The sequence below is a fragment of the Eucyclogobius newberryi genome, unplaced genomic scaffold, assembly GCF_026437365.1.
Source record: "Eucyclogobius newberryi isolate DKJ021-1_F unplaced genomic scaffold, fEucNew1.0.hap1 SCAF_16, whole genome shotgun sequence".
NCBI classification, from domain to species: Eukaryota; Metazoa; Chordata; class Actinopteri; order Gobiiformes; family Gobiidae; genus Eucyclogobius; species Eucyclogobius newberryi.
The window spans coordinates 1436024-1459772 of NW_027315790.1; the positions used below are offsets into that span (position 1 = coordinate 1436024).

Genomic DNA, 23749 nt, shown 5'->3' on the forward strand with positions numbered 1-23749 from the left:
ATATTTGGACTCAAATTGACAAATTTGACAGACTTTGGACAAAATGGGAGATTTTTTTCCGGGTTCTCTGGTCATGATTTTATTTTTTCATTTATTTGTTGGTTGTCAGCTGCTTTTATTTTGTGTTTTCTCTCTGTCTGGTCGAGTTTCTCTTTCTCTGTGTTTGTTTTTATATATTCTTTAATTTGAAAAAATAACACAATAAAAATAAAAAAGGTAAATGAATGGGAGCTGGTCTCTGCTCAGAGTGCACTGTAAGACTGGTTGAAGCTAGTCTGTATCACTACAAATGGGACAGTTGTATTTTCTAGTTTCCCATAGCTGTGACTACTGTGTGCAACAGTTAGCTTCTAGTTTTCTTTTGTCTTTAATCAAGTCCTGCATATGATGTATAATGTCATTACATTGCACACATGCACAGAGCAGAATATCAAAATTACATTTTTGCAATTTGTATATTGCCGTGCACAAAGAGATGTTAAAGCCTCGTGTGATGTCTTTAAGATGTAGAGAGCTTGTTGACTGGCTACACTTTGACGCAGGGTTAGGGTTAGACCCCTGCAGGTCGTCAGGTCATCAGGTCGTCAGGTCATCAGGTCATCAGGTCATCAGGTCATCAGGTGGTCAGGTGGTCAGGTCATCAGGTCATCAGGTGGTCAGGTCGTCAGGTCATCAGGTGGTCAGGTCATCAGGTGGTCAGGTCGTCAGGTCGTCAGGTCATCAGGTCATCAGGTGGTCAGGTCGTCAGGTCATCAGGTCGTCAGGTCATCAGGTGGTCAGGTCGTCAGGTCATCAGGTCATCAGGTGGTCAGGTCGTCAGGTCATCAGGTCATCAGGTGGTCAGGTCGTCAGGTCATCAGGTGGTCAGGTCGTCAGGTCATCAGGTCATCAGGTGGTCAGGTCGTCAGGTCATCAGGTGGTCAGGTCGTCAGGTCATCAGGTCATCAGGTGGTCAGGTCGTCAGGTCATCAGGTCATCAGGTGGTCAGGTCGTTAGGTCATCAGGTGGTCAGGTCGTCAGGTCATCAGGTCATCAGGTCATCAGGTGGTCAGGTCGTCAGGTCATCAGGTGGTCAGGTCGTCAGGTCATCAGGTCATCAGGTCATCAGGTGGTCAGGTCGTCAGGTCATCAGGTCATCAGGTCGTCAGGTCATCAGGTCATCAGGTCATCAGGTCATCAGGTGGTCAGGTCATCAGGTCATCAGGTCATCAGGTGGTCAGGTCGTCAGGTCGTCAGGTCATCAGGTCATCAGGTCATCAGGTGGTCAGGTCGTCAGGTCGTCAGGTCATCAGGTGGTCAGGTCGTCAGGTCGTCAGGTCGTCAGGTCATCAGGTGGTCAGGTCGTCAGGTCGTCAGGTCATCAGGTCATCAGGTCGTCAGGTCATCAGGTCATCAGGTCATCAGGTCATCAGGTGGTCAGGTCATCAGGTCATCAGGTCATCAGGTGGTCAGGTCATCAGGTCATCAGGTCGTCAGGTCATCAGGTCATCAGGTCATCAGGTCGTCAGGTCGTCAGGTCGTCAGGTCGTCAGGTCATCAGGTGGTCAGGTCGTCAGGTCGTCAGGTCATCAGGTCATCAGGTCGTCAGGTCATCAGGTCATCAGGTCATCAGGTCATCAGGTGGTCAGGTCATCAGGTCATCAGGTCATCAGGTGGTCAGGTCGTCAGGTCGTCAGGTCATCAGGTCATCAGGTCATCAGGTGGTCAGGTCATCAGGTCATCAGGTCATCAGGTGGTCAGGTCGTCAGGTCGTCAGGTCATCAGGTCATCAGGTCGTCAGGTCGTCAGGTCGTCAGGTCGTCAGGTCATCAGGTGGTCAGGTCGTCAGGTCGTCAGGTCATCAGGTCATCAGGTCGTCAGGTCATCAGGTCATCAGGTCATCAGGTCATCAGGTGGTCAGGTCATCAGGTCATCAGGTCATCAGGTGGTCAGGTCGTCAGGTCGTCAGGTCATCAGGTCATCAGGTCATCAGGTGGTCAGGTCGTCAGGTCGTCAGGTCATCAGGTGGTCAGGTCGTCAGGTCGTCAGGTCATCAGGTCATCAGGTGGTCAGGTCGTCAGGTCGTCAGGTCATCAGGTGGTCAGGTCGTCAGGTGGTCAGGTCATCAGGTGGTCAGGTCGTCAGGTGGTCAGGTCATCAGGTGGTCAGGTCATCAGGTGGTCAGGTCGTCAGCACTGTGATGAAGAGTCAATGTACCACAAGTGGCTCATTGACTTTTGTGTGTCTTACAGAAAGATCCACGGTGAACCCTGGCACTCACGCCCTCCCCATCAAGATAGACACAACACGAGGTCAGTTTAATACGACTATAGAGGCAGAGCTGGAGACATAGATGCTTTGGAAACAAAGCTGGATGTCTCCAAATAAAGTAAGTTTGGACTGTACTGTAAATGTTATAGATTTCAAATGTTCAGAAATGCATATGATGTTGAGTGGGTTAATAATGTAATGTTTCTTTAAATATCTAAATGCAATGTCCAGAGGAGGAAAGCATGGATGTAGTAAAAGTATTGAAAGAAGAATTGAAACAAACTAAGGTTTGGGTATTTGTCCAATTTCAGCCCCGTCCAGCACAAGCACCCCTCCTCCTCCTCCTCCCCCCTCTTCCACGCCTTCTGTCTCCACCTCTGGCTTCTTCTCCACAGAGCCCTTCCCCCCGACGCCTGAGGGCCCCTCCACCCCGGGCCCTTGGCTCCACAGACACCCCGCCAATGCAAACCAGTGTTTCCGTTACGTCCACGGCAGCTTCACTGCAAACATCTCCATTGTTGGTAAGTCAGTGCAAAAGAGTTTACCAAATGGTTAAGGGACAAATTCTTCTTGCAACTGAATGCTTTGAGACATTGATGGTGAGAGAGTTCATTCCTAACAGGACCCAGGACAGGTCATAGTGAACCATAGACTGTAAACTATAAACTGTTTCACCCTTACAAAATGCGCATCATCTAACAAGTAAAGTGAATAACAATTACGACTTTACTCCCATCTCAGAATCAGAATCAGAAAGGGTTTATTGCCATTTGTCATGAACAAAATTTACAGACATAGGAACTTGTCCTGGTGATTTGGTGCAGCACAAACAACAGAACATTGAACACTGAGTAATAAACGGCATGATATGTACATAATAAAGTTATGTAGTAAAATAGGAAGTGAACAGTGCAGTGAGTGCAAAGTGCTTAGGCCGTGTTCATGAGTCCAACGTCAGAGGGAAAGAAACTGTTCTTGTGACGGGAGGTTCAGGTCCTAATGGATCGTAGCCTCCTGCCTGAGGGGAGTGGCCTCCTGTCTGAGGGGAGTGGCCTCCTGCCTGAGGGGAGTGTCCTCCTGCCTGAGGGGAGTGGCCTCCTGTCTGAGGGGAGTGGCCTCCTGCCTGAGGGGAGTGTCCTCCTGCCTGAGGGGAGTGTCCTCCTGCCTGAGGGGAGTGGCCTCCTGTCTGAGGGGAGTGGCCTCCTGCCTGAGGGGAGTGTCCTCCTGCCTGAGGGGAGTGTCCTCCTGCCTGAGGCGAGTGTCCTCCTGCCTGAGGGGAGTGGCCTCCTGTCTGAGGGGAGTGGTCTCCTGCCTGAGGGGAGTGGCCTCCTGTCTGAGGGGAGTGGCCTCCTGTCTGAGGGGAGTGGCCTCCTGCCTGAGGGGAGTGGCCTCCTGCCTGAGGGGAGTGTCCTCCTGCCTGAGGGGAGTGTCCTCCTGCCTGAGGGGAGTGTCCTGCTGCCTGAGGGGAGTGTCCTCCTGCCTGAGAGGAGTGTCCTCCTGCCTGAGGCGAGTGTCCTCCTGCCTGAGGGGAGTGTCCTCCTGCCTGAGGCGAGTGTCCTCCTGCCTGAGGGGAGTGTCCTCCTGCCTGAGGCGAGTGTCCTCCTGCCTGAGGGGAGTGGCTCAAATAGTCCATGTCCAGGGTGAGAAGGGTCGGCTGTGATCCGACCTGTTCGTCCCAGAGTCCTGGAGACGTTCAGGTCCTGCAGAGATGAAGTCTGCAGCCGGTCACCTTCTCAGCAGAGGGCGCTGTAGTCTCTGTTTGTCCCTGTCTGTGGCTCCAGCGTACCACACGGTGATGGAGGAAGTGATGGAGGAGGTGATGGAGGAGGTGAGGATGGACTCAATGATGGCCGTGTAGAACTGCACCATCATCTCCTCTGTCAGATTGTCTTTTCTCAGCTGCTGCAGGAAGTACATCCTCTGCTGGAGCTTCTTGATGAGGAGCTGATGGTAGCTCCTCCCACTTGAGGTCCTGGTGATGGTGGCTCCTCCCACTTGAGGTCCTGGTGATGGTGGCTCCTCCCACTTGAGGTCCTGGTGATGGTGGCTCCTCCCACTTGAGGTCCTGGTGATGGTGGTGCAGAGGAGGTGGAGGGAGTCTGAGATGTTGAGGGGGGCTGGGGGTTTGTGACTTTCCTGAAGTCCACGATCATCTCCACTGTCTTCTGGGCATTGAACTCCAGGTTGTTACCGCTGCACCAGGACACCAGCAGCTGCACCAGGACACCAGCAGCTGCACCAGGACACCAGCAGCTGCACCAGGACACCAGCAGCTGCACCAGGACACCAGCAGCTGCACCAGGACACCAGCCGCTCCACCTCCTGTAGACAGACTCATCCCCGTCCGAGATGAGCCCGATGAGGGTGGTGTCGTCCGCAAAATTAATTAGTTTTACCGAGTCGTGGCTGGAGGTGCAGCAGTTTGTCAAAGGGAGAAGAGCTGAGGGGAAAGTACACAGCCCTGTGGGGCTCCTGTGCTGATGGTCCGTGTTTTTGAGTCATTCTTCCCCAGCTGCACGCACTGCCTCCGATCCATCAGGAAGTCAGTGCTCCACCTGCAGGTGGAGTCAGCTCTCCCCTGCAGGTGGAGTCAGCGCTCCCCCTGCAGGTGGAGTCAGCGCTCCCCCTGCAGGTGGAGTCAGTTCTCCCCCTGCAGGTGGAGTCACGTTGAGCTGGGAGAGCTTGTCCTGGAGCAGAGCAGGAGGTGGTGTTGATGCAAAGCTGAAGTCCACAAACAGGATCCTGGCAGAGGTTCCCGGGGAGTCCAGGTGCTGCAGGTGAAGTGGAGAGCCAGGTTGATGGCGTCGTCCACAGACCTGTTGGCTTTGTAGGTCAACTGCAGGGGGTCCAGCAGGGGGTCCAGCAGGGGGGAGGTAAGGGACTTGAGGTGGGGGGGGACCGGGGTTGGGTTGGCAGAGGTGGCCACAGTGGGGGAGGGGGTGTCAAATCTGCAGTAGAATGTGTTGAGTTGTTGGGCCAGTTTTCTGTCGTCAACAGAAGGGGGGCTCTGGGCTTGTAGTTGGTGAAAAGCCGGAGCCCACTCCACACAGAGGCGGGGCCACTCCACACAGAGGCGGGGCCACTCCATACAGAGACGGGGCCACTCCACACAGAGGCGGGGCCACTCCACACAGAGGCGGGGCCACTCCACACAGAGGCAGGGCCACTTCACACAGAGGCGGGGCCACTCCACACAGAGGCGGGGCCACTCCACACAGAGGCGGGGCCACTCCACACAGAGGCGGGGCCACTCCACACAGAGGCGGGGCCACTCCATACAGAGACGGGGCCACTCCACACAGAGGCGGGGCCACTTCACACAGAGGCGGGGCCACTCCACACAGAGGCGGGGCCACTCCACACAGAGGCGGGGCCACTCCACACAGAGGCGGGGCCACTCCACACAGAGGCGGGGTTGTTGTTTGAGAACTGCTGCTTCAGACACGTGTTGTAACGGGCTCTCGCTCTCGACACCTCCTGCTAAATCCGTACTTTTCCTCTTTGTAGCGCTCTCTAGCTCCGCCCCTGTGCTCCGCCTCCTTCTGCCTCAGCTTCAGTTTAAGTCTGAACCAGAGTTTGTCATTGTTGAAGGTGATTTTGGTGTGAGATGGTTTAATGCTGTCCTCACAGAATGTGTGACATCACAGTGTCCACGTAGCTCCTCCCAGTCTGTAATGTCCAAACACACACGTAGCTCCTCCTCCTCTGCCTCATTGGTCCACTTCTTAGAAGTCCTCACTTCAGGTTTGGAGAGCTTCAGCCTCTGTCTGTTCGTGGGGATCAGGTGAACCATGACGTGGTCTGACGAGCCCAGCGTGGCTCCGCCCACAGCGTGGAAGGCGTTGCTGACTGTTGTGTAGCAGTGATCCAGTGTGTTCTTCTCTCTGGTCAGGACTTTCATAAACTGTCTGTACTTTGGTAGTTCATGGCTGAGATTCCCCTTGTCAAAGTCGCCCAGGATAAAACACAAGGAGACGGGAAGGTCCGCTCCGCTTTTCTGATCTGCTCACGCGAGCACGGGCTCCGCCTGCTGCACGTTCGCGCTCGGCGGGATGTAAACAGCAGCCAGAATAAACGAGGCAAACTCACGTGGCGAATAAAATGGTTTGCAGTTGATGAAAAGATATTCCAGGTCAGGAGAGCAGTGTTTGGAGATCACAGTCACGTCTGAAGATCAGATGCAAACCATTCTACTCTCCCCAGCGACGCCTCCACGCTGTGGGCGGAGCCACGCTGGGCTCGTCAGACCACGTCATGGTTCACCTGATCCCCACGAACAGACAGAGGCTGAAGCTCTGCAAACCTGTAGTGAGGACTTCTGAGAGGTGGACCAATGAGGCAGAGGAGGAGGAGCTACGTGTGTGATTGGACATTACAGACTGGGAGGAGCTACGTGTGTGTTTGGACATTACAGACTGGGAGGAGCTACGTGTGTGTTTGGACATTACAGACTGGGAGGAGCTACGTGTGTGTTTGGACATTACAGACTGGGAGGTTTTCAGAGCTGCCACAGACAGTTTGGATGAGGACACAGACACTGTGACAGTGGCAGTTGAGGCAGCAAAGATTCGAAGTACAGATTTAGCAGGAAGGTGTCGAGAGCTAGATCTAAGTACAATAGGCGTCTCTGGTCTGGTTGGCGTCTGCCAAGTCAACAACAGAAGACACACCAGCAGACATAATAAGGGCAATGACCAGGTCCTGAGTGTGCGCATCTATACTTCAGTAGTAATATTGATATGAATTGTGTGAACAGAACTGAAGCCTGCAGTAAGGAGCTGGCCCAACAATAAGATCATCAACGTGACCACTGCTCGAGAGACCAAGACGGACATCAGCTTCCAGGTCAAGTGTCTGGGCAGGTGAGGCTGGGAGAGTGTACTGTGTACTGTACACTATAATAATCCTTTCATGTGTTCAAACACTATGATTTCCCTCTTACTTGAGTTATACATTGTACAGGATAACAGTGTTTTACTTGAGTAAAAGTTTTGGCTCCACTTCCCATCTACAAAACAGGTGTGAGGACAAGTAATAATTTGTTTGTGCGAACAAGGTCTGTGAATGTTGTCAATATACACTATTGTGGTTTCAATTCAATTTTATTTTGTAACGCCCAAAATCAAAACAGCAGTTTCCTAGAGGGGCGACAGTGAAAAACAGATTAAACAATGTTTATAAGGACTTGGAAATGTCCTTATACAAATGTCCCAAGCTCCTCTGTCCTTAGAGTCTAGTACCTCCTTTTCAGCCAGGAAAAACTACCAAAACTCTTTGGGAAAAAGTAGAAACCTGGAGGAGTTCCACAGTGAAGGAGAGATCTGACTCCCTCAGACGGAGGAGAGAGACAGTGGAGCTGGAGCCACTCAGGAGGAGAACCAGCTCTTCAGGAGGAGAACCAGTTCTTCAGGAGGAGAACCAGCTCTTCAGGAGGAGAACCAGTTCTTCAGGAGGAGAACCAGTTCTTCAGGCAGATGAAGAACCGTCCATTTGGAACAGAGACCTCTTCTCCAGGAGAGGATCATCTGGGTCCACAGGTCATCGATGTGCCTGTCCCACTCGCCCCGGAGTGACTGTGGGAAGTGGGAAAAGGAGAATAAAAAGTAATGAACATGTTGCAAGTGAAATGAAATATGAAATATCCATCCATCCATTTTCTACCGCTTGTTCCCTTTCGGGGTCGCGGGTGACTGGAGCCTATCCCAGTGACTTCGGGCCTTAGGCGGGGTACACCCTGGACAGTGGCCAACTTGTCGCAGGGTCAACACAGAGACATAGACATTACAGACAGTTCACTCTCACATTCATTCACTAGGGCCAATTTAGAGTCACCAATTTTGCCTCACACATGCATGTGTTTGGACGGTGGGAGGAGCTGGAGAACCCGGAGAGAACCCACGGTAACACGACTGCATAGCAGTGGAAGTTAATGCCATGTGACCTGATCATGTGACCTAACGCCAGCATATAAAGAGTAAACAGAACTGGACCCAGTACTGACCCCTGTGGCCCTGAAGTTTCTCCACCCATGCTCTGGGATGCAGCTAAAGCAAGTTTGAGGGTCAGTGTGACTGCTGTTGCCTCGGCCAAAAAGAAACAAAGGTATAAAAAGTGATGGAGGTACAGAACAAACTAAAGCTGTTGGAAGTTAAACGTGCCGAAAACAAGGATCCTCAAATGCCACAGGAAATGATCATATCATGAAAGTGGTTCAAAGTTCTCAGAATGATCAGCGTGGAAGCTTAGAACAGGCAGAGGGATAAAACAAGACCAAATACAATCATTGTTTAAAACCGTCTACAAAACCTTTTCACCAAAATATCAGGAAACAAATAAGAAGTACAATCTTTTTTGGACACTCTCAGTTTACCATGACCCAAGAGCAAAACAAGAAATGAAATAACAACTGAAATCAAAGTGCAATGAAAAGACTCAAACACAGTCAATCCCTGGGTAGTGATGGGTTCACCTCAGAGCGCTGTAAAGCTCTAAAAGACACACTTACTCCTTTCATCAACTTTTAACTGGGGCCAAAAAAAGCTCAGATTCGGCTCGAGTTGGAAGAGGCCGTCACATCCTGAAGATATTACTGTTGATCAGCGGCTCTTTTCTCCGGAATCACTGTTGATCCGTCTATGTCGAGTACAATCAGAAATGCTCTTGGTTTTGGAGAGCATTTAACGTGCTGAAGCAGGCGACGCCCACTGATGACAAAAGAACCAGGGGTGATGGCTCTACCCCATGTTCCTCGTTTCTTCTCTGAAGATTGAAGATGGCGTCTGGAAGTTTAGCTGAATAATCTAAACTGGAAAGTAGTCTAAAGTTTACTCTCAGCATTAGTCTTTTAACAAACATGTTGTTAATGATTCAGCAAAACCGTGAAGGTCAATTAAAAGGGTAAAAAGTAAGAATAGCTGGCAAAAGTTGAATCCTTGGCAAGCCAAATCTCTAAAGGCACTTCTAATGGTGATGATCGTCGGGTAAAACCCGGCTCGTCACGGCCTTTGTTTGTCCAAGACTAGATACGAGAAAAAGTCAGTGAAGCCAATGGAAAAAGGGGATAAAAGAACAGAAAAATCGGAGCCCTGAGTTCAGGAGTATTTTCTTGGGTTTGGGTTCTCGGGACCATAAGGGGGCGTGTCCTTATGTTAAACCCCAGTTTAAATCACCTGCTGAGTGCAGCGCGAGGTGAGACTGAGTGCCTGGGGGCGGGCCTTCATTAGGATTGGACAATATTGTTTTGATCAGGTTTTGGGTTCAATACCAGTTTCCAGCATGAACCCTTCAGTTGCTCTGTTTTCAACGGCATCAGAAGTGTCACAAGTCGAATCCTTCAATGTGAACCACACTGAACCCAATCAAATCAACAAACATCTTAACAAACATGAAAAAAGAAATAATAGACATTGTATATTTTCAAGAGACACATTTGAATGACACTGAACTTAAAAAACGAATTAAATTCTGCTGTTGAAAACATCCTCATATTCATCACACAAGGGAAAAGGGGAGTTCTGAACGACTGATGAGGTTTGACAGGGCTTGATCTTGTGAGAGGAACATTCTTTTGTGACTTTTTGCCTTGGACCTCAAAGGGTTTTTAACATGATAAGATCTTGTTCTTACTTAATCTCGTGTCGTGAGGACTGGGATTGAGCTCTGGACGGACTAAATGCTAAATGCAGGACTCAAACACAACTCTAGCTATATTGGTAATGATTAAATAAATGGTTAAGTTTGTGCTCACCTCCTGACCGTTCCAGCTCGCCCACCTCTGCCTGCACCATCGTGTCTGACCCCAGCTGCTCGGAGGTCCAGAGCATCCTGTGTGACAACCTGCCACCCTCAGCCCAGTGCCTGGTCCACCTGCGCCGCAGCTTCCCCGAGCCAGGCACCTACTGCGTCAACATCACCCTGGAGGACAGCAGGAGCATGGGCGTGGCCAGCACCACGGTAACCATCAGCAAGGCCCAGGAGCCTTCAGGAGGTCAGCACTTTTTATGCTTTGATTTGTCAGTCATTAGGAGGCGTTGTCTCGCTTTAAGTCCAAAGGTTGTAAAAAAGGAGGAAATCTACATATTTTGTCTCATAGACTCATAGATTCATACAGGGTCATATCTGCACCAGCAGGAGGCCGGTCCATGTTTAGTCCTGACTCTGGCACCAGCAGGAGGCCGGTCCATGTTTAGTCCTGACTCTGGCACCAGCAGGAGGCCGGTCCATGTTTAGTCCTGACTCTGGCACCAGCAGGAGGCCGGTCCATGTTTAGTCCTGACTCTGGCACCAGCAGGAGGCCGGTCCATGTTTAGTCCTGACTCTGGCACCAGCAGGAGGCCGGTCCATGTTTAGTCCTGACTCTGGCACCAGCAGGAGGCCGGTCCATGTTTAGTCCTGACTCTAGCACCAGCAGGAGGCCGGTCCATGTTTAGTCCTGACTCTGGCACCAGCAGGAGGCCGGTCCATGTTTAGTCCTGACTCTGGCACCAGCAGGAGGCCGGTCCATGTTTAGTCCTAACTCTGGCACCAGCAGGAGGCCGGTCCATGTTTAGTCCTGACTCTGGCACCAGCAGGAGGCCGGTCCATGTTTAGTCCTGACTCTGGCACCAGCAGGAGGCCGGTCCATGTTTAGTCCTGACTCTGGCACCAGCAGGAGGCCGGTCCATGTTTAGTCCTGACTCTGGCACCAGCAGGAGGCCGGTCCATGTTTAGTCCTGACTCTGGCACCAGCAGGAGGCCGGTCCATGTTTAGTCCTGACTCTGGCACCAGCAGGAGGCCGGTCCATGTTTAGTCCTGACTCTGGCACCAGCAGGAGGCCGGTCCATGTTTAGTCCTGACTCTGGCACCAGCAGGAGGCCGGTCCATGTTTAGTCCTGACTCTGGCACCAGCAGGAGGCCGGTCCATGTTTAGTCCTGACTCTGGCACCAGCAGGAGGCCGGTCCATGTTTAGTCCTGACTCTGGCACCAGCAGGAGGCCGGTCCATGTTTAGTCCTGACTCTGGCACCAGCAGGAGGCCGGTCCATGTTTAGTCCTGACTCTGGCACCAGCAGGAGGCCGGTCCATGTTTAGTCCTGACTCTGGCACCAGCAGGAGGCCGGTCCATGTTTAGTCCTGACTCTGGCACCAGCAGGAGGCCGGTCCATGTTTAGTCCTAACTCTGGCACCAGCAGGAGGCCGGTCCATGTTTAGTCCTGACTCTGGCACCAGCAGGAGGCCGGTCCATGTTTAGTCCTGACTCTGGCACCAGCAGGAGGCCGGTCCATGTTTAGTCCTAACTCTGGCACCAGCAGGAGGCCGGTCCATGTTTAGTCCTGACTCTGGCACCAGCAGGAGGCCGGTCCATGTTTAGTCCTAACTCTGGCACCAGCAGGAGGCCGGTCCATGTTTAGTCCTGACTCTGGCACCAGCAGGAGGCCGGTCCATGTTTAGTCCTGACTCTGGCACCAGCAGGAGGCCGGTCCATGTTTAGTCCTGACTCTGGCACCAGCAGGAGGCCGGTCCATGTTTAGTCCTGACTCTGGCACCAGCAGGAGGCCGGTCCATGTTTAGTCCTGACTCTGGCACCAGCAGGAGGCCGGTCCATGTTTAGTCCTGACTCTGGCACCAGCAGGAGGCCGGTCCATGTTTAGTCCTGACTCTAGCACCAGCAGGAGGCCGGTCCATGTTTAGTCCTGACTCTGGCACCAGCAGGAGGCCGGTCCATGTTTAGTCCTGACTCTGGCACCAGCAGGAGGCCGGTCCATGTTTAGTCCTAACTCTGGCACCAGCAGGAGGCCGGTCCATGTTTAGTCCTGACTCTGGCACCAGCAGGAGGCCGGTCCATGTTTAGTCCTGACTCTGGCACCAGCAGGAGGCCGGTCCATGTTTAGTCCTGACTCTGGCACCAGCAGGAGGCCGGTCCATGTTTAGTCCTGACTCTGGCACCAGCAGGAGGCCGGTCCATGTTTAGTCCTGACTCTGGCACCAGCAGGAGGCCGGTCCATGTTTAGTCCTGACTCTGGCACCAGCAGGAGGCCGGTCCATGTTTAGTCCTGACTCTAGCACCAGCAGGAGGCCGGTCCATGTTTAGTCCTGACTCTGGCACCAGCAGGAGGCCGGTCCATGTTTAGTCCTGACTCTGGCACCAGCAGGAGGCCGGTCCATGTTTAGTCCTGACTCTGGCACCAGCAGGAGGCCGGTCCATGTTTAGTCCTGACTCTGGCACCAGCAGGAGGCCGGTCCATGTTTAGTCCTGACTCTGGCACCAGCAGGAGGCCGCTCCATGTTTAGTCCTGACTCTGGCACCAGCAGGAGGCCGGTCCATGTTTAGTCCTGACTCTGGCACCAGCAGGAGGCCGGTCCATGTTTAGTCCTGACTCTGGCACCAGCAGGAGGCCGGTCCATGTTTAGTCCTGACTCTGGCACCAGCAGGAGGCCGGTCCATGTTTAGTCCTGACTCTGGCACCAGCAGGAGGCCGGTCCATGTTTAGTCCTGACTCTGGCACCAGCAGGAGGCCGGTCCATGTTTAGTCCTAACTCTGGCACCAGCAGGAGGCCGGTCCATGTTTAGTCCTGACTCTGGCACCAGCAGGAGGCCGGTCCATGTTTAGTTCTGACTCTGGCACCAGCAGGAGGCCGGTCCATGTTTAGTCCTAACTCTGGCACCAGCAGGAGGCCGGTCCATGTTTAGTCCTGACTCTGGCACCAGCAGGAGGCCGGTCCATGTTTAGTCCTAACTCTGGCACCAGCAGGAGGCCGGTCCATGTTTAGTCCTGACTCTGGCACCAGCAGGAGGCCGGTCCATGTTTAGTCCTGACTCTGGCACCAGCAGGAGGCCGGTCCATGTTTAGTCCTGACTCTGGCACCAGCAGGAGGCCGGTCCATGTTTAGTCCTGACTCTGGCACCAGCAGGAGGCCGGTCCATGTTTAGTCCTGACTCTGGCACCAGCAGGAGGCCGGTCCATGTTTAGTCCTGACTCTGGCACCAGCAGGAGGCCGGTCCATGTTTAGTCCTGACTCTAGCACCAGCAGGAGGCCGGTCCATGTTTAGTCCTGACTCTGGCACCAGCAGGAGGCCGGTCCATGTTTAGTCCTGACTCTGGCACCAGCAGGAGGCCGGTCCATGTTTAGTCCTAACTCTGGCACCAGCAGGAGGCCGGTCCATGTTTAGTCCTGACTCTGGCACCAGCAGGAGGCCGGTCCATGTTTAGTCCTGACTCTGGCACCAGCAGGAGGCCGGTCCATGTTTAGTCCTGACTCTGGCACCAGCAGGAGGCCGGTCCATGTTTAGTCCTGACTCTGGCACCAGCAGGAGGCCGGTCCATGTTTAGTCCTGACTCTGGCACCAGCAGGAGGCCGGTCCATGTTTAGTCCTGACTCTGGCACCAGCAGGAGGCCGGTCCATGTTTAGTCCTGACTCTAGCACCAGCAGGAGGCCGGTCCATGTTTAGTCCTGACTCTGGCACCAGCAGGAGGCCGGTCCATGTTTAGTCCTGACTCTGGCACCAGCAGGAGGCCGGTCCATGTTTAGTCCTGACTCTGGCACCAGCAGGAGGCCGGTCCATGTTTAGTCCTGACTCTGGCACCAGCAGGAGGCCGGTCCATGTTTAGTCCTGACTCTGGCACCAGCAGGAGGCCGCTCCATGTTTAGTCCTGACTCTGGCACCAGCAGGAGGCCGCTCCATGTTTAGTCCTGACTCTGGCACCAGCAGGAGGCCGCTCCATGTTTAGTCCTGACTCTGGCACCAGCAGGAGGCCGGTCCATGTTTAGTCCTGACTCTGGCACCAGCAGGAGGCCGGTCCATGTTTAGTCCTGACTCTGGCACCAGCAGGAGGCCGGTCCATGTTTAGTCCTGACTCTGGCACCAGCAGGAGGCCGGTCCATGTTTAGTCCTGACTCTGGCACCAGCAGGAGGCCGGTCCATGTTTAGTCCTGACTCTGGCACCAGCAGGAGGCCGGTCCATGTTTAGTCCTGACTCTGGCACCAGCAGGAGGCCGGTCCATGTTTAGTCCTGACTCTGGCACCAGCAGGAGGCCGGTCCATGTTTAGTCCTGACTCTGGCACCAGCAGGAGGCCGGTCCATGTTTAGTCCTGACTCTGGCACCAGCAGGAGGCCGGTCCATGTTTAGTCCTGACTCTGGCACCAGCAGGAGGCCGGTCCATGTTTAGTCCTGACTCTGGCACCAGCAGGAGGCCGGTCCATGTTTAGTCCTAACTCTGGCACCAGCAGGAGGCCGGTCCATGTTTAGTCCTGACTCTGGCACCAGCAGGAGGCCGGTCCATGTTTAGTCCTGACTCTGGCACCAGCAGGAGGCCGCTCCATGTTTAGTCCTGACTCTGGCACCAGCAGGAGGCCGCTCCATGTTTAGTCCTGACTCTGGCACCAGCAGGAGGCCGGTCCATGTTTAGTCCTGACTCTGGCACCAGCAGGAGGCCGCTCCATGTTTAGTCCTGACTCTGGCACCAGCAGGAGGCCGGTCCATGTTTAGTCCTGACTCTGGCACCAGCAGGAGGCCGGTCCATGTTTAGTCCTGACTCTGGCACCAGCAGGAGGCCGGTCCATGTTTAGTCCTGACTCTGGCACCAGCAGGAGGCCGGTCCATGTTTAGTCCTGACTCTGGCACCAGCAGGAGGCCGGTCCATGTTTAGTCCTAACTCTGGCACCAGCAGGAGGCCGGTCCATGTTTAGTCCTGACTCTGGCACCAGCAGGAGGCCGGTCCATGTTTAGTCCTGACTCTGGCACCAGCAGGAGGCCGGTCCATGTTTAGTCCTGACTCTGGCACCAGCAGGAGGCCGGTCCATGTTTAGTCCTGACTCTGGCACCAGCAGGAGGCCGGTCCATGTTTAGTCCTGACTCTGGCACCAGCAGGAGGCCGGTCCATGTTTAGTCCTGACTCTGGCACCAGCAGGAGGCCGGTCCATGTTTAGTCCTGACTCTGGCACCAGCAGGAGGCCGGTCCATGTTTAGTCCTGACTCTGGCACCAGCAGGAGGCCGGTCCATGTTTAGTCCTGACTCTGGCACCAGCAGGAGGCCGGTCCATGTTTAGTCCTAACTCTGGCACCAGCAGGAGGCCGGTCCATGTTTAGTCCTAACTCTGGCACCAGCAGGAGGCCGGTCCATGTTTAGTCCTGACTCTGGCACCAGCAGGAGGCCGGTCCATGTTTAGTCCTGACTCTGGCACCAGCAGGAGGCCGGTCCATGTTTAGTCCTGACTCTGGCACCAGCAGGAGGCCGGTCCATGTTTAGTCCTGGCTCTGGCACCAGCAGGAGGCCGGTCCATGTTTAGTCCTGACTCTGGCACCAGCAGGAGGCCGCTCCATGTTTAGTCCTGGCTCTGGCACCAGCAGGAGGCCGGTCCATGTTTAGTCCTGACTCTGGCACCAGCAGGAGGCCGGTCCATGTTTAGTACTAACTCTGGCACCAGCAGGAGGCCGGTCCATGTTTAGTCCTGACTCTGGCACCAGCAGGAGGCCGGTCCATGTTTAGTCCTGACTCTGGCACCAGCAGGAGGCCGGTCCATGTTTAGTCCTGACTCTGGACCCAGCAGGAGGCCGCTCCATGTTTAGTCCTGACTCTGGCACCAGCAGGAGGCCGGTCCATGTTTAGTCCTGACTCTGGCACCAGCAGGAGGCCGGTCCATGTTTAGTCCTGACTCTGGCACCAGCAGGAGGCCGCTCCATGTTTAGTCCTGACTCTGGCACCAGCAGGAGGCCGCTCCATGTTTAGTCCTGGCTCTGGCACCAGCAGGAGGCCGGTCCATGTTTAGTCCTGACTCTGGCACCAGCAGGAGGCCGGTCCATGTTTAGTCCTGGCTCTGGCACCAGCAGGAGGCCGGTCCATGTTTAGTCCTGACTCTGGCACCAGCAGGAGGCCGCTCCATGTTTAGTCCTGGCTCTGGCACCAGCAGGAGGCCGGTCCATGTTTAGTCCTGACTCTGGCACCAGCAGGAGGCCGGTCCATGTTTAGTACTAACTCTGGCACCAGCAGGAGGCCGGTCCATGTTTAGTCCTGACTCTGGCACCAGCAGGAGGCCGGTCCATGTTTAGTCCTGACTCTGGCACCAGCAGGAGGCCGGTCCATGTTTAGTCCTGACTCTGGACCCAGCAGGAGGCCGCTCCATGTTTAGTCCTGACTCTGGCACCAGCAGGAGGCCGGTCCATGTTTAGTCCTGACTCTGGCACCAGCAGGAGGCCGCTCCATGTTTAGTCCTGACTCTGGCACCAGCAGGAGGCCGCTCCATGTTTAGTCCTGACTCTGGCACCAGCAGGAGGCCGCTCCATGTCCTGACTCTTGTGTGTAACTATGACTTCACTGTTCTTGCAGCTCCACAGCGCCCCCTCACTGCAGCGGTGGTCATCTCCTCCAGCGCCTTCCTCACTGCGCTCTTTGCTTTTGTGGCATTCATGATCTACAGGTAAATCCAGTTTGTGCATCAGGGACAATAAGTCACATATGTAGCTTTGTTTACCTTGAAAACTGAAGGTCTACATCAGTGGTGGGTCGTCAGGGCCAGCAAGGCCTTCTCTTTTAGACTAAACATCATCAGAATATCATTTAAAAATATATATATTTTCCCACAAATATGTATTAAATGATTCCCCAGAGTAAGAGTTTTACTCTTCATTTCATGTCTTTCCTCTTGTTGCTTCTGCCCCAGGTTCAGATGTCTTTATGTGAGATCTTTGATCCAATCATATTCAGCCATCATGTGTTGCCAGGGATCTAAAATCTGCCCTCTGACCTCCATCTGCCCTCTGACCTTCATCTGCCCTCTGACCTCCATCTGCCCTCTGACCTCCATCTGCCCTCTGACCTCCATCTGCCCTCTGACCTTCATCTGCCCTCTGACCTCCATCTGCCGTCTGACCTTCATCTGCCCTCTGACCTTCATCTGCCCTCTGACCTTCATCTGCCCTCTGACCTCCATCTGCCGTCTGACCTTCATCTGACCTCTGACCTTCAGACTCAACAGAGCTGGTGTTTGTAGCTTAAAGTCAATGGAAATGAAAAAGATGTGTCAACCAATCAGCTTCAGAGTTGGCTCTTGTGCGTCTGCTGCTGTTGCTCAGGAGCAGCAGGTGCAGCAGGTGCAGCAGGTGCAGCAGGTGCAGCAGGTGCAGCAGGTGCAGCAGGTGCAGCAGGTGCAGCAGGTGCACGTCTTTTTATTGGATCACCAATATTGAGAAGCAGGTCTTATGGGCGGGACTCTGCAGAACCTCAGAAGAGGAAACTGGATTTGACAGACACATTAATCCGAGTTCTACTAAGCTGTTTTTTCAACCCACAAAGGAGGAAAAGATATGGATTTGGTCGAGGAAATAATTATAACGTCTTTCTCAAGACGAACTTTTCAAGAAAAGTTAGACATTGTAAGAAGAGGTCGTCCGACGCTGCAAAGCCTGTTACAGGCGGATTCGTTCCCCACTTTCATAGTTCCAACGCGAACAACGGAAGATTATTCCTGAGCTCAGGATGGATCATCACAGATCATCACAGAAAGAGCACATCACCACGGCAACCAAGACCAGCAGCTGATAAACCACGAGGCCTGAGAATGAGGTTTATTAACGATCGTGTGAAAGAACATGTCACGAAGGCTGCAAGGGTTAAAGGAGACCTCCGGGGTTAAAGGAGACCTCCAGGGTTAAAGGAGACCTCCAGAGTTAAAGGAGACCTCCAGGGTTACAACGGGAGAAGCAGAGGTGCTCCTCAGAACACCAGGAGAAGCAGAGGTGCTCCTCAGAACACCAGGAGAAGCAGAGGTGCTCCTCAGAACACCAGGAGAAACAGAGGTGCTCCTCAGAACACCAGGAGAAGCAGAGGTGCTCCTCAAAACACCAGGAGAAGCAGAGGTGCTCCTCAGAACACCAGGAGAAGCAGAGGTGCTCCTCAGAACACCAGGAGAAGCAGAGGTGCTCCTCAGAACACCAGGAGAAGCAGAGGTGCTCCTCAGAACACCAGGAGACGCAGAGGTGCTCCTCAGAACACCAGGAGAAGCAGAGGTGCTCCTCAGAACACCAGGAGAAGCAGAGGTGCTCCTCAGAACACCAGGAGAAGCAGAGGTGCTCCTCAGAACACCAGGAGAAGCAGAGGTGCTCCTCAAAACACCAGGAGAAGCAGAGGTGCTCCTCAGAACACCAGGAGAAGCAGAGGTGCTCCTCAGAACACCAGGAGAAGCAGAGGTGCTCCTCAGAACACCAGGAGAAGCAGAGGTGCTCCTCAGAACACCAGGAGAAGCAGAGGTGCTCCTCAGAACACCAGGAGAAGCAGAGGTGCTCCTCAGAACACCAGGAGAAGCAGAGGTGCTCCTCAGAACACCAGGAGAAGCAGAGGTGCTCCTCAGAACACCAGGAGAAGCAGAGGTGCTCCTCAGAACACCAGGAGAAGCAGAGGTGCTCCTCAGGAAGATTCAAAACACAGAGTACAAGAGATGGAGCCACCAGCGTGGGGCATGTGAGGTCGGGTTGTGGTCACCATGGTGATACATTTCTGTGAATTTGACTGATGACTTAATTCCTCATGTTTCTGCTTTAGGACATAAACTGTGTTTAACATCTACTCATTGATAAACATGCAGAGCTCCCTTTTGTGATCAGGTTTTGGGTTCGATGCCTGTTTCCAGCATGAATTCTTTTGTTTTCTTATTTACCCTTTATTTTGTGTTCTTGTGGTTCTTGCGTGTGTTTGTTGTTTTCAACCAGAGAGATTTGAAATATTAGAACGTTATCAACGGTACGATCAATACAATCGACCCAATGACATCAAGTGTGTCAAGTAGAATCCTTCATTTTGTATTTACAAGAGACACATGTGAATGAAACTGAACATCCAAAACTATTGTTTCATCTCAACTGCGTTTTAGAAAAAACTAAACGTTTCGACTTCATCCAAGAGTCATTCTTTATCTGCTAATTTAGACCAGAAATCCTGCCCACCGGGCGGGGCCTGCCCAGGTTGTTGGTTTCAATTGAAACTAAACCTCTTTGTTTCATGTCAAACCAGCCTCTTGTTTACTCTCAGTCCTAAAAATGAATGTTTTACCCAGATTTCTCTCTCTGTTCAAGACTCTTCCAATTCCCATCCCCAACCGGCTGTTTGAGGAGTGGAATAAAGCAATCTCACGATTTATATGGCAAGAAAAGAACCTCGTATCCGATTTAAAATGATTGTGCCGCGTATCTTCATCTTGAAGCCACAAACTCCTCTATTATAACTATTATACAACTATTGACCATCATGAAATAGGATTCAACCCTCCTGTTGTTTATGATGGAATTTTGAATCCCTGGAGAGGTCGACGCCCAGAGCATTCGGATGCTAATCAGGACCTCAGGGAGGAGAGAGAGTGCGAGTCTAGGACAATAGAGGCTGATGGCCCATTAAAGGACTGATAGTACACAAAGAGGTTTTGTTTACTATCAGTCACTAACACCTTTTCATCAGGAGGTCCCGCCCAGTGGGCGGGGCCCCGCCTGGTGGGTAGGGCCCCACCCGGTGGGTAGGGCCCCGCCCGGTGGGCAGGGTCTACCCAGAGTAGAATAAATATCTTGAGTTCCGGGGCTAAATTTGCAGATTGAGAATGACTCTTGGATGAGTCCAGATGTTACAACTGAACCTTTTTCTACAATGGAACACTCCTGGACGAATGAGGGACACGCCCACATGTGTCTAAGAAATGTAGTTTGCAAATGTATGAAAAAAGAAACATTTAAATCATATGGTCGTAAGTATTTTCTCAGTGCTGAGTAGAAGCACCTTTGGAGTCTTCTTTGGAACGATGCAACAAGTTTCTCACTCCTGGGTTTGTGGTCATTCTTCCTGCAGATCCTCTCCAGCTCCGTCAGGTTGGATGGTGAACGTTGGTGACAGCTGTTTCTCCAGAGAAGCTCAGTTGGGTTTAGGTCAGAGCTCTGGCAGGGCCGGTCAAGAATGGTCAGAGTTGTTCCAAAGCCACTCTATTGTTATTTTGGCAGTGTGCTTAGGGTCATGTCTTGTTGGAAGGTGAACCTTCGGGGCAGTCTAAGGTCCTGAGCACTTTGGAGGAGGGTTTCTTCCAGGATATCTCTGTACTTGATCCATGCCACCATGTTTCACTGTGGGCATTATTTGGGCAGGTGATGAGCAGTGCCTGGTTTTATTCACACATAACACTTAGAAATAATGACAAAAGGTTCAGCTCATCAGAGAATCTTGTTTCTCATAGTCCAGGAGTCCTTCATTCTGAGCTTCCTTAAGTCTTTCACTGAGCAGAGGCTTCATTTGGTTCACTCTGCCATAGGTCTGCTGGACGGCTGCAGTGAAGCTTGACTCTCCCTCCTGCATCTCTGGAGCTCAGCCAGAGGGACCTTTGGGGTCTTCTTTGCCTCTAAGGCTCGTCTCCCACGATTGGTCAGTTTGGCTGGACAGAAAAGTCTAAGAAAAGTCAAGTCTTGGAACCTGGAGCCACATGGTGCTGAGTGTGGTTCATGAGGAATCCACTCGTTTTACTTTAGTAACAAAACAAAGAGTAAAAATGTAAAGGGTCTGAATACTTTCTGTCCCCACTGTATGTTCAAGACGACTGACTGAGGGGGAAAGTGTGTTTGCATCCCAGTGGAACCACAAAGTCACGTGTTTGGAGGGAATGTGTCACGCTTTTCCATAACTCCAGGTCAAAGTGCTCAACACTCACTGTCACATGCAACTGTTGGAGAGACTGTGGCACCAGGAGGAAAACCACTGTCACATGCAATTGTTGGAGAGACTGTGGCACCAGCAGGAAAACCACTGTCAAATACAACTGTTGGAGAGACTGTGGCACCAGGAGGAAAACCGCTGTCACATGCAACTGTTGGAGAGACTGTGGCACCAGCAGGAAAACCGCTGTCACATGCAACTGTTGGAGAGACTGTGGCACCAGGAGGAAAACCACTGTCACATGCAACTGTTGGAGAGACTGTGGCACCAGGAGGAAAACCACTGTCACATGCAATTGTTGGAGAGACTGTGGCACCAGCAGGAAAACCACTGACAAATACAACTGTTGGAGAGACTGTGGCACCAGGAGGAAAACCGCTGTCACATGCAACTGTTGGAGAGACTGTGGCACCAGCAGGAAAACCGCTGTCACATGCAACTGTTGGAGAGACTGTGGCACCAACAGGAAAACCACTGTCACATGCAACTGTTGGAGAAACTGTGGCACCAGGAGGAAAACCACTGTCACATGCAACTGTTGGAGAGACTGTGGCACCAGGAGGAAAACCGCTGTCACATGCAACTGTTGGAGAGACTGTGGCACCAGGAGGAAAACCACTGTCACATGCAACTGTTGGAGAGACTGTGGCACCAGGAGGAAAACCACTGTCACATGCAACTGTTGGAGAGACTGTGGCACCAGGAGGAAAACCGCTGTCACATGCAACTGTTGGAGAGACTGTGGCACCAGGAGGAAAACCGCTGTCACATGCAACTGTTGGAGAGACTGTGGCACCAGCAGGAAAACCACTGTCACATGCAACTGTTGGAGAAACTGTGGCACCAGGAGGAAAACCACTGTCAAATACAACTGTTGGAGAGACTGTGGCACCAGGAGGAAAACCGCTGTCACATGCAACTGTTGGAGAGACTGTGGCACCAGGAGGAAAACCACTGTCACATGCAACTGTTGGAGAGACTGTGGCACCAGGAGGAAAACCACTGTCACATGCAATTGTTGGAGAGACTGTGGCACCAGCAGGAAAACCACTGTCAAATACAACTGTTGGAGAGACTGTGGCACCAGGAGGAAAACCGCTGTCACATGCAACTGTTGGAGAGACTGTGGCACCAGCAGGAAAACCGCTGTCACATGCAACTGTTGGAGAGACTGTGGCACCAACAGGAAAACCACTGTCACATGCAACTGTTGGAGAAACTGTGGCACCAGGAGGAAAACCACTGTCACATGCAACTGTTGGAGAGACTGTGGCACCAGGAGGAAAACCGCTGTCACATGCAACTGTTGGAGAGACTGTGGCACCAGGAGGAAAACCACTGTCACATGCAATTGTTGGAGAGACTGTGGCACCAGGAGGAAAACCACTGTCACATGCAATTGTTGGAGAGACTGTGGCACCAGGAGGAAAAACACTGTCACATGCAACTGTTGGAGAGACTGTGGCACCAGGAGGAAAACCACTGTCAAATACAACTGTTGGAGAGACTGTGGCACCAGGAGGAAAACCGCTGTCACATGCAACTGTTGGAGAGACTGTGGCACCAGGAGGAAAACCACTGTCACATGCAATTGTTGGAGAGACTGTGGCACCAGGAGGAAAACCACTGTCACATGCAACTGTTGGAGAGACTGTGGCACCAGGAGGAAAAACACTGTCACATGCAACTGTTGGAGAGACTGTGGCACCAGGAGGAAAACCACTGTCAAATACAACTGTTGGAGAGACTGTGGCACCAGCAGGAAAACCACTGTCAAATACAACTGTTGGAGAGACTGTGACACCAACAGGAAAACCACTGTCACATGCAACTGTTGGAGAGACTGTGGCACCAACAGGAAAACCACTGTCACATGCAACTGTTGGAGAGACTGTGGCACCAACAGGAAAACCACTGTCACATGCAACTGTTGGAGAGACTGTGGCACCAGGAGGAAAACCGCTGTCACATGCAACTGTTGGAGAGACTGTGGCACCAGGAGGAAAACCGCTGTCACATGCAACTGTTGGAGAGACTGTGGCACCAGGAGGAAAACCACTGTCACATGCAACTGTTGGAGAGACTGTGGCACCAGGAGGAAAACCGCTGTCACATGCAACTGTTGGAGAGACTGTGGCACCAGGAGGAAAACCACTGTCACATGCAACTGTTGGAGAGACTGTGGCACCAGGAGGAAAACCGCTGTCACATGCAACTGTTGGAGAGACTGTGGCACCAGGAGGAAAACCACTGTCACGTGTTAACGAGGCGCGGCAGAACTTTACAACTTTGAACTTGGGCCTCAACCTCCCGCCATGGACACAACACGTGGATACTTTGGAATGTACTCCGGCGGCCGAAAAGAAATGGACACAAACATCACCAACGATTAAGGACTGGACTGACATAGGGACAGACATCAGGCAAATGGAGAAAATGACAGACTTTTGACCAAATCTGACTTATATTTCAAGGTAAATGTGCCATGATTCCCTTTTTTTTGATGTTTTCTTATTCTTTTTTGTTAATGTTTATTCTTTTAATAAAATGGACACACTATGGACTAAATGGGGTTAGTGTCGTTGGTGTTTCTTTGGGCCTTTAGTTTTCTTGTTGGATGTTCTCTCTGTGCTCTTGGGTTTGTGTTCATAGACTTTTATATTTGAAAAGACTAAAATAGTGTCAGAATGTTGGATGTAAGAAATGTTTTAGGGACAATTTACAAAAACAATATATTAGGCTCCAGTCGCCCTCGACCCACGACCCACGACCCTCGACCTGCGACCCGCGACCCTCGACCCTGCGACCCTCGACCTGCGACCCACGACCCTCGACCCGCG

At 52.5% G+C, this 23749-nt stretch overlaps 1 protein-coding gene across 1 annotated transcript in view; it reads left to right on the forward strand.

Annotated features, from left to right (window-relative positions):
- gpnmb (glycoprotein (transmembrane) nmb) overlaps positions 1-23749 on the forward strand; it is a 253322-nt gene that overhangs the window by 226267 nt on the left and 3306 nt on the right. Inside the window, exons 7-11 of the mRNA XM_072447278.1 lie at positions 2232-2291; positions 2562-2771; positions 7007-7112; positions 10014-10237; positions 16557-16647. Of these exons, the coding sequence (XP_072303379.1) occupies positions 2232-2291; positions 2562-2771; positions 7007-7112; positions 10014-10237; positions 16557-16647 (691 nt within the window). The remainder of the gene's footprint in view (positions 1-2231; positions 2292-2561; positions 2772-7006; positions 7113-10013; positions 10238-16556; positions 16648-23749) is intronic.